The sequence below is a fragment of the Sapajus apella genome, unplaced genomic scaffold (genome assembly GCF_009761245.1).
Source record: "Sapajus apella isolate SASKATOON/1434 unplaced genomic scaffold, GSC_monkey_1.0 scaffold151, whole genome shotgun sequence".
Taxonomy (NCBI): Eukaryota; Metazoa; Chordata; class Mammalia; order Primates; family Cebidae; genus Sapajus; species Sapajus apella.
This window is the reverse complement of record NW_022437091.1, coordinates 1,798,186-1,808,339: the sequence shown is the minus strand read 5'-3', so window position 1 is coordinate 1,808,339 and position 10,154 is coordinate 1,798,186. Positions and strand designations below refer to the sequence as shown.

The window sequence follows — 10,154 nt, the reverse complement described above, 5'->3', positions numbered from 1 at the left end:
TAATCCTGGCTACTAGGGACACTGAGGCAGGAGAATCGCTTGAACCCAAGAGGCAGAGGTTGCGGTGAGCAGAGATCATGCAATTACACTTCAGCCTGGGCAACAAGAGTGAAACTCCGTCTCACCAAAAAAAAAAAAAAAAAAAAAAAAAAAAAAAAGATTCAGTGTAACTGTTTTCTCTAGGTTCTCAAAGGCCTGTGTGGCCCAGAAAACGTTAAGAAGTGCTAGCCTTGGAGGACCCCTGGGGGAACCCCAGAATCTTTCCACTATTGCCAACCACCACCTTGCTGAGCCCCCAGCAGGCCCAGTTCAGAGAATGCAGCACACACAAAGCCTTCTGCGAGGCAGCGCACTCACTCCCACCACCGTGTGTCTGTGGCGAGCTCAGGGCAGCTGGCGGTAGAGGCCTCTTTTCACCATGATGCCCTAGGCTCCACTCTTCACAGATGCTTCCAGACTTGAGGATAAATTTGAGTTTATTTTAGGAAAAAAAAAAAGCTTAAAGCACAAATTACAGAGAGGAGGAGCTAAGATCCTTCAGAGGCCTGAGCTTCTACTCCTTTCCCTTAAGGTTCTTTCAAAGAACCAGCCCCACACCAAGAACCCCACACATTGATTGGATCAGCCAAATCTACAACAGTCATGCAGAGAGATCCTAAGGAGAATATTGAAGAGTTTTTCTTCTCCTTAAGCCTAGTATGAGTAAGCCCCCAAATTCTGGCAGAACGGCAGACTCTGTCTCCAGATCCAAATGATCACCTAGAAACCCCCTCAGGCTCCTGGACCTGGGACCACAGCTGCACAGCCAGCCCCACCCCTCTCAGAGCCGACAGGAGAAGCCGGCCACCACGATGTTCTCCCCGGTGATGTAGCTGGCATCTGGAGAGCACAGGAAGGACACGATTCCTGCACAGTCCTCCGGCTTCCCAATTCTGGATGGAAGGAGGACACAGTGTCAGGCATCTTTCACTCTGGTTCTGCTGCTCTGGGGCTCATGGACGATAGGTGGGAGTGGTCTCCATGGGGAACAAGGTGGATATAGCAGGGCTACTTGCACCTTCCAGGGCAGTGTAGACTCCAGGTTTCAGCAAAAGGAATGGCCAGAAGACAGGGAGGGATCTGCCCTTGCAATAGACTCAACTGTCCCTGCCCAGCCACACACGGACCACCAAATCTCCAAACCCCACTTGCCTCTGCAGCTGATAATGTTCACTGAAGGAGTTCCAGAAAGCCTCATTCTCATGAATCTGGGCAAAGGAAAGAGATGAGATTCAGTGCTGCTAAAACAAGGAGATGGACAGAGCCCCGGGAAGGCCACCAGGCAGGGCACCTAGAGCAGGTTTGCCCTTCTCGAAAGAAGCAGCATCTTCTCAGGATGGATGGACGGTACCGTGGCTGAGTTCAGAGGACAATAAGGACCTCAGTCATAGGCATGCTGATCTGGGGATTCAGTCACACTTTTATCCCTTAGCCCCTGGGAAGGGTTCCCCTGAGCCAGACCAGAAGATGGAAGATACACCCCAATCCTCACCACTTTGCTGAAGTCAGTCTTGATTATTCCTGGAACCAGGCAGTTTACCCGGATGTCCTTGGGGGCCAGCTCCAATGCTAGTGTCCTGGTGAGGCCCAGCAGTGCTGTCTTGCTGATGTTGTAGACACCCAGCTCCTGGGAAGGGAATTGAGAGAGTGATTAGGATATGGGAGAGTGGAGGAAAGCATCCACTGGATTTCTCACCTACAGGGATCTCACAGGCCCAGCAGCCCTCCCACCCATGTGGAGACAAGCTCAGCCCAGGACAGCAGGAGGATGGTGGGCGTCTGTCCCAGGCATTTTCCCTGTGAGACTCTAAGGAAGAGAACAAAGTTACCCTTCACCCTACACCACTCAGGAGCACAAGGACCAAGCACTTACCACTTGTGGGATATAAGCTGCAATGGAAGAGACCAGGATAACAGCACCCCTCCTGAGAGGAGACAAGCACAAGAGAAGCTGAAGCTAACGACCTACCACTAATGGTGAAACTATCATGCGGTCATTAAATGATGCAACCCGCACAGAAGCAGCATAGGTCCTGTTACTATCCCCATCTCACAGCTCAGGAAACTGAGGCTCAGAGAGGTTTAGTACCAGCCAATATGTGGCAGAGCTGGGATTCCATCCCTATTTCTCGTAAATACAATATCCATGCTCAGAACCCTTGTATTCTGCTTCCTCTCTTGCCAGGTGCTTGAAGGAGAGAGCAGAGTGGGCATGGTGAAGAGGCACCCAAGGCTAATGGTGGGTGCCTATCAATGGGTGACCTCTAAGGAGCAGATGGAGTAGGGGAGACCAGAAGTGATGGTCAGGAACTTTCCTTGTACTGAAGACAGCCCCTAGCCAGTTCCTAAGGGTGTGCCTGTGAGGAGTACAGTCAGATCTGCAGGACCTGGTACACAGGCAAGGTCCCGGGAGACCAAGAGCAGGCAGGAGGAGGGGTCTGGGATAACCTTTTTCCTATATGGGGAGGAACAGGGCTAACCCTGTCATGGGTTTTAAGTTGGTAAGAACAGAAAACAGAGAAGGTGAGAATGACCAGCCCACAAGGTCAAGGAGCTAAAGCACAGCCTTGTCCCAAACCTGCTGATGTCAAGGCCAAGGAGACTACGCCTGGGCCCCTGGAATACTGCTCTCATCCTGCAGCCACTGGGATTGGAAATGGCAGCCTCACAGAGGGTGAGGCAGGACAAGAAGATGAGGGATGTGGAGATCCCAGAGAGACCTCTTATGTCCTCCACCCACTACTGGCTGTTCCCGACTCCACTCCTGTGCCCACTTCAGGTCCCCAACTCCCACTGTTCCCCACTCCCACCCTGCAATACCTCTTCTCCATGTAGGGCAGCAACTGGCTCAGCAGCAGGGCTGGGGACTTCAGGTTCACACTTAGGATCTAAAATCAGAGCAGAGCATGGGTGAGGGAAGAGAGACTTGGTCAGCCCAGGTCCTGCTCTCATGAGACACTTGGAGCCCTATAATTTGTGCAGCAGACCCAATTTATGTGCAGTGTGAGAGACTGATCCCCCTTCTCACTGGTGCAAGAGGTGTTTCCAATTTGCTAATGGTTTCATAGGCAGACAGGCTAAATCACAGGCCTGTGAGCAGAGCCCTGAAAATGTGAATTGTTCAGGACTGACACGAGGAAGGGAATGTTCAGGCCTTTTAAAGAAAATGGGGCCAGGGGGCAGTGGGTCGTGCCTGTAATCCCAGCACTTTAGGAGGCCAAGGTAGGGGAATCACTCAACGCAAAAGTTCAAGAACAGTGTGAGCAACATAGTGAAACCCTGTTTCTACAAGAAATTTTTTAAATAATTGGCCTGGTGTGGTGGTGCACATCTGTAATCCTAGCTACTCAGGAGGCTGAGTCAGGAGGATCTATTAAGCCCAGGAGTTTGAGGCTGCAGTGCACCATGATCATGCCACTGCACTCCAGCCTGGGTGACAGAGGTGAGACCCTGCTCTTAAAACAACAACACACTGTAAGCAGAGGCCTCTGGAGAAAGACTGAAGACAGCCTGATGGGGGAGAAGCAGGTGCTAGAAGCAAGGGAGATTTCTAGAAGAGCCTCTTTTGTCTCTCTCTGCTTTCATTTGCTTGTGCTCTTGCCTTGTCCCCACAGAATTTAAGGCATACTCACAATGCAACAGGATAAAACAAATCAAGTAGGTACTATGCGTAAAGAAATGGAGAATAGGAAAAATCAGTGTAGAAAAATAAGAAAAAGCAAGAGTGAGGTTGGTGCCTACAGTTCACAGCATGTGATAAGGACCGAGCATTTATTCTATTATTCAGTCACAGAAATGCAGGCTGTGAGGGCCTACACACATCGATTATTGCAGACTTGGCTCTGAGCTTTCCTGTAGCCACCACAAAGTGAGAGACACAATAGAGAATCACCATTCTGGGAGCTAGATGTCTATGCTGATCCTGCTTGTGACTGAAGTCTAAATCTAGCCTAAGTCACACAGATCCTGACACTTTGGAAGCTCTGTCTGATGGGTCTGGGAATGGGGAGAAGTGAGAAAAGAACTGGCAGGAAGGATGCAGAGGCAGAACCTGGGAGCTGGGGCAGTCCAGGCAGGACTGACGTAGCACCAGGAATCCCTCCTGTGGGGATCTGTGTTGATGGAGGTCAGCTGCATCCTGCATCTCTAGGGAATAAGACTGCACATCTGCAACTGACCAGGACTGTCCACTGTTTTTTCCACTCCCCGATCCCATGCCCACTCAATCCCTTGGATGTGGGAAGGGGAAACACTTCAGCTGAACGTTGCTGTGGCTCACTTGACAACAGGTTTCCAGTGTGGGGGATGATCCCTCCATGGCTGCAAGAAGTGGCCCAGATGTCAGAAAGGGGGTACCACCATGAGGTCCCTGATAAGGAATTGAGGGTTAGGTTAGCCCTAAGGGCTTTCTGGTCAAAATAGACCCCAGCCGGCCCACAGGATGTCTGTCCAAAACTCCATGTGCATCAGGCTGAGTGATGGGCTGAGGTAAGGCCTCTCCTAGACTCAGGAACAAAACACAAGCCAGAGAAAAGGTGAGACTCCCTCCCTTGATGAAGAAAACTGCCCCATTAGAAAGTAAGGGAGAGTAGCTCTGTGTGCCAAGTAGTCCTGAGCAGAGAACTATCCATGAGCTGAAAGAGGGTGCACGCTGGAGAGTCACTGGGCCAAGAGAAGGATGGAGGCGAAGTGGTTGTGGTGGTGTGACAGATTACAAGTTTCCCAACATGCTGGAGAGAAGGAGGGCTCTGCCTGGAGATGGCCTCAAAACTGGCTCAAGAATAAGATGAGTGGTAAGGAATTCTCCCTACAGGACTCCTACTGAAAACTGCATTCAGTTAAAAGCAGAGCATCTGGTAAATTCTAAATTCATTCTGTGACAATTTCACCTCCGAGGTGACGGCAGATGTGATCGGGGAGAAGTCATCAATGATTTCTGTCCAGTGATGCAGAATTGCTCACTGAATGCCAAGTCCTTGGAGAACAGGGGAGAATCAGAGAAAGTAAGGTCAATTGTTGGCGTGTGCCCCCAGATTCAGGAGGGATGACTGCAAACAGTTTCGGGAAAAAGAGTCATGATCCTGTGAACTGAGACACTAAACAGGAAAATGATTCAGGAGGGTTAGCAGACTGTCAGTAATAAAATCCCAGCTGTAAACTCACAAATGATCCTTTGGAGGCATTAAGAACATAGCTAAAGAGCCTGGGGAAGCTGCTCAGCAGGGGCTACAGGGAGCTCAGATTTCAGATCATCTCTGAGGATGTAGCCAAGGGCACCCAGCCAAGGGCAGATAGAAGGGAGGGGATGGCCTGAAGATGATGTTGGCAAATGAGAGTGCAGGAGCTAGGGAAGGCAGAACACACTAAGGCCAGCAGGCAGGAAATGCTTTGACCCAGCGCTTAGGGCAGAGTGGGGAATGTTCACAATGGCAGGAAGAATGAAATTCACCACCATGCATTCTGGCAGAGAGACCAGAGAACAAAACATGAGAGTGAAAGGAACAGGAGTCATTGAGGAACAACTAAGCCCAAGATGAGCTTCAAGGCATTTCATAAGGCCTCTTCCGGACCCTTGTTGACAAGGTGGCAGAATCCTTAAGTGGACTTGCAGCAGACTGGGATGCCTGAGCCCCCAGAATGCTGATGGCTGGATCCGGTCCTGACAGCAGGTTTGTGTAAGACTCAGTGAGGAGTCCCCCTCCAGGAGAGACAGAGTCTCTGCAGGAGGCACAGGTCACCAAAGAGAAACACACTACCCATATCTGCCCCCACAAAAGGGTGGAACACATAGAAGTGCTTGCCTCTTACAGAGATTCTGACTATCCATTCACAGCTGTATCCCTAGAGCCTGGAATGGTGGCGCCTGGCACACAGCTATAAATATCTGCTGAATGATTAAATGCAAAAGGGATGAGAAGAGTAAAGAAAGCAGAAAGTGTGGGGGTCAGATTTAAGAATGAACAAGCCAGAAAGTAGCATCCAGGCACATTCTGGGGGACAGCTGGCCAGGCAGGACTACCGCCTGCGGCCTGGTTCTCCAGTAACCTCCGGAGGGAAGCAGAGAGTCTTGGTGGGCATAGGCATGTGCTGGAGCCTAGCACAGAGCTAGCATCAGGCCCTCAGCCGCCTCTCTGGGGGAGCCCTCTCACCTTGTCCCAGATCTGCTCACTGGTCCCCAGAGTGCTCCCCACCAGAGGGTTGACCGCTGCATTGCACACCAGGAAGTCAACGGCCCCGCAGTGCTCCAGGGCCTGTGGGGAAAGGCTTGGGTGAGAATGGAGATGGCCTGAGGAGGCCTCTCCCTCCCAGAGCAGCGGAGGTTGTAGGGCCTTCAGGCAAAGCTTGCAGAGCAGATGCAGCCAGGAATGATTACAAGGCTCCGCAGAAAACCAAACTCTCCTGAAGGAAAGTGACCTAGGTGGCCCAAGGGCAGGCTCCTGGGGCCAGTCCCCAAGGGATGAAGGTCTCCTCCAGGAGTCCCTCTGGAGACCTCCCTCACCCCCTTCAGGCTTTCCCTCACCTTCTCCCAGGGCCTGGGGATAGGCTGAGCATCCTCTCACAAATAGGCCAATTTCCTGACAGACCTTCTGGGCAATGAGGTCTGTTGGGCAGCCTGGGCACAGTCATGGTCTCAGGACACATTCTAGACCCCCACCCCCTCCCAGGGCTGAGCAGCGAAGGAAAGGTTCTTCATGTTTCCCTTTCTGTGTCCTTCCACCGCCTTCCCCCTCACCTTGGTCACCAGCCGCTCCCGGTCCTCAGCCTTCTCCACATGGCACACGGTGCCTGTAACACTCAGCCCCTCCCTCTGCAGCTCATCCATAGCCCGATCCACATTCTGCTGCTTCCGGCTGCTGATGACCACATGGGCCCCATCCTGGGCCAGACGCCGGGCGATAGAGAAGCCGATCCTAGGGGCAGAGATGGAGAGCATGAGTCAGCATCAGCCCCTCCCCACCGTCCTTCCTCTACCCAGCCCTGGAAATCAGCAAAGAAGGCTAGATCTTGCTCTGCAACCCTGAGTCCTTGTGGAAGCCAGGAACCCTGTGAGGGGCCAGGACCCATGGGCTATCCAGCACTCACCCACTGGTGGACCCTGTGACCACAGCTACCCGGTTAGCCAGAATGCCCTTCCGGTCTACCCCAGTGCTGCACATCCTCACAGAATGCCTAGCACTGGGATAAAACAGGCCCCGGTAACCGCAGGTCACTCCTGGCAGTATGTTGGTTGGCGTCTGGGATGCTTCCTGCTGAATCAGGCCTGGGGGAAAGAATCAATTTCACTTATCACTGATACAGTCAGTGAGCATGAAGGTAATCTACCCTCCCCCTTCCTCCAGACAGACAAGGCCAGCAGGTATAGAGATTTATTATTTTTCAACAGGAAAAGACAAAACTCTCTCAAAGAATTTAAAGACTTGTTAATTAACAATATCATTTTTGTTAATGATAGAGAAATGTAAATAAAATGAAATCTCAAAACAGCAGGCAGGATGGAAGAAATGCCTAGAACACTGGCGCCAATGGCTCTGGCCTCACACACACACTGAAGCCTGTTTACACAGCAGCACACCCGAACCTGCTGCCCAGCTGATTGCCGCATGTGCCCGCTCCTGCCAGTTCTCCACAAAACCCAGAACCATGACCACCATCCAGTACCCGAGGGCCACTTCTTTAGAGACAAGGAGGTTACTAGCTCAAGCAATGTAAATTTGGACTTGCAAATGCAGTTTTTGGAACTGATGTAAACAGTTACACACAACTGCACTTTGTTTGAGAGCCTGTGCTTTGCTTCCCGTTTTATGTTCCATAAGCCACGGATCAACTTAAAAATCTAAGTCTATCTACATTAAATGTTAAGTGTCTTACTCCTGACTATATCTAAACTATTAATACAACTTTGGCCTGAACACTCTCTCATGCTCATACAACTATTTCTTCTACTGTACCCCGAGAAATCAAAAGAAACTGAATAACTGGAAGAGAAATGAAAATAGGATTTCAAACAAACACAGAAAATCTCAGTTCCCATTCATTTAAACTATCTCACTTGTTTAAATTACTGTGGATCCATCTTCTAACCATCTTATTAAAATCCTTAATCACAAATTTAACATACACACTTAAGGGAGAAAAACTAACCACTCACTCAAGAACTACCTGAGGCCAGGCACCATAGCTCACACCTGTAATACCAGCACTTTGGGAGGCCAAGGTGGGCAGATCCATTGAGGTCAGGAGTTTGAGACCAGTCTGGGCAACGTGGTGAAACGCTATCTCTAGAAAAATTAGCCAGGTGTGGTGGTGCACACCTGTAGTCGCAGCTACTCAGGAGACTAAGGTGGGACGATTACTTGAGCCCAGAAGGTCAAGGCTGCAGTGAGCTGAGATTGTGCCACTGTACTCCAGGGAAACAGAGCAAGACCCTGTCTCAAAAAACAAACAAAAAGAACGACCTGAGACTGGGTAATTTATAAAGAAAAGAGGTTTAACTGACTCACAATTCCACGGGCTATACAAGAAGCATGGCTGGGAAAGCCTCAGGAAACACAATTGCAGCAGTAGGTGAAGGGGAAGCAGGCATATCTAACATAGCTGGAGCAGGTGAAAAAGAGAGCAAAGCGGGAGGTATTACACACTTTTAAACAACCAGATCTCATGAGAACTCACTGTCATGAGAACAACGAGGGGGACGTCTGTCCCCATGATCCAATCACCTTACACTAGGCCCCTCCTCCAACATTGGGGATTACAATTCAACATGAGATTTGGGCAGGGACACAGACCCAAATCATATCAAAGTCTATATGCCTATTAACGGTGGAGTGGATAAACAGATTGTGCTGCGTTTCTATAATGAAATACTATACAATAATGAAAATGAATGACCTGAAGCTACACTGAGCAATATAAAGGAATCTAAAAAAATATATTGTTGAGTGAAAGAATTCAAACACAAAAGAATGCATACTATGTGAGTCCACAAGTTTCAACAACAGGCAAAACTTGTGGACTCACATAGTGTGCATTCTTTTGTGTCTGACCATGTTGCTTAAGAGGCAAACAGGTGACAGAATATGTTGCTTAATTCTATGTTGCTTAAGAAGGCAAACAGGTGATAAAAATACAGAGAAATGCAGGGCAGTGATCACCACAAAAGTCAGGAGAGTGGGTATTCCTGGGGTAAAGCTGTGGGAGGCAGTTACAATTAAGAAGGGGCAAACAGGTTAGGCGCGCTGGCTCATGACTCTAATCCCAGCACTTTGGAGGCCGAGGCAGGTGGATCACTTGAGGTCAGGTGTTGGAGACCAGCCTAGCCAACATAGTAAAATCTCATCTCTACTAAAAATATAAAAATTAGCTAGGCGTGGTGGCACGTGCCTATAGCCCAAGCTACTTGGGAGGCTGAGGAAGGAGAATTGCTTGAACCCAGGAGTTGGAGGTTGCAGTGAGCCAAGATGGCACCACTTCACTGCATCCAGGGTGACAGAAAAAAGAAGATGGGACAGGTGACGCTCCAACACCTCGACTTCTGGGCCAGCCTCCATGGTCAGGTCCCAGGACTGCTGGACTGGGACATGGGGAATGAGCTTTTTCTGGCCTTCGCCACATCTCACCTCTCCTTAGCCGAGCAGAAACTTGCCAGGTATAAACTCCGAATTGTTAAGCCACCAAAATTACCCCTAGAGAAAAAACCCAACCCTGATAAGGATGGTCCAGATTATGAGCCCAACCTGTGAATGTGGGTAAACCCCAACATCATGTATCCCCCTGGAAAGCTGGAGGTCCCAGGACTTACAAAGAGGGAAGTTCTGACAAGCACACTCCCCTCTCAGCCATTCCAGAAGGAGGAAGATGCCAGCTGCTCAGACCCCACAGGGATGGAATCGCTGTCCCAGTCTTCCAGTGAGCGGTCATCCCCTCGGAAGCAGTTTGCCTTTTCCCCCAGCACCTGGGAGATGTGATGCCCTTCCTCTTTGACCTTTATCCCCAAGAAGCGAGTGCCAGCTAATGCTTTATTAAATTTACCCTCAGCATCAATAAATAAATAAATAAATAAAAGAAGGGGCAAACTAAAGAGCTTCTAGGGTGCTGGCAATGTTGTATTTTATGAG

The 10,154-nt window shown here is 50.0% G+C and overlaps 1 protein-coding gene across 1 annotated transcript; it reads right to left on the bottom strand.

Moving 5' to 3' along the window:
- Positions 1–458: 458 nt before the first annotated feature.
- Positions 459–7,691, bottom strand: DHRS2 (dehydrogenase/reductase 2). Its single transcript, XM_032265604.1, has 9 exons — positions 7,619–7,691; positions 7,123–7,300; positions 6,773–6,950; positions 6,189–6,290; positions 2,860–2,927; positions 1,913–1,964; positions 1,532–1,666; positions 1,192–1,247; positions 459–932 (listed from the first exon to the last, which is right to left on the bottom strand). Exons 1-9 carry the CDS (start codon positions 7,689–7,691, stop codon positions 821–823), a joined length of 954 nt encoding a protein of 317 aa, XP_032121495.1. The 3' UTR covers positions 459–820.
- Between the last annotated feature and the right edge of the window lie 2,463 nt (positions 7,692–10,154).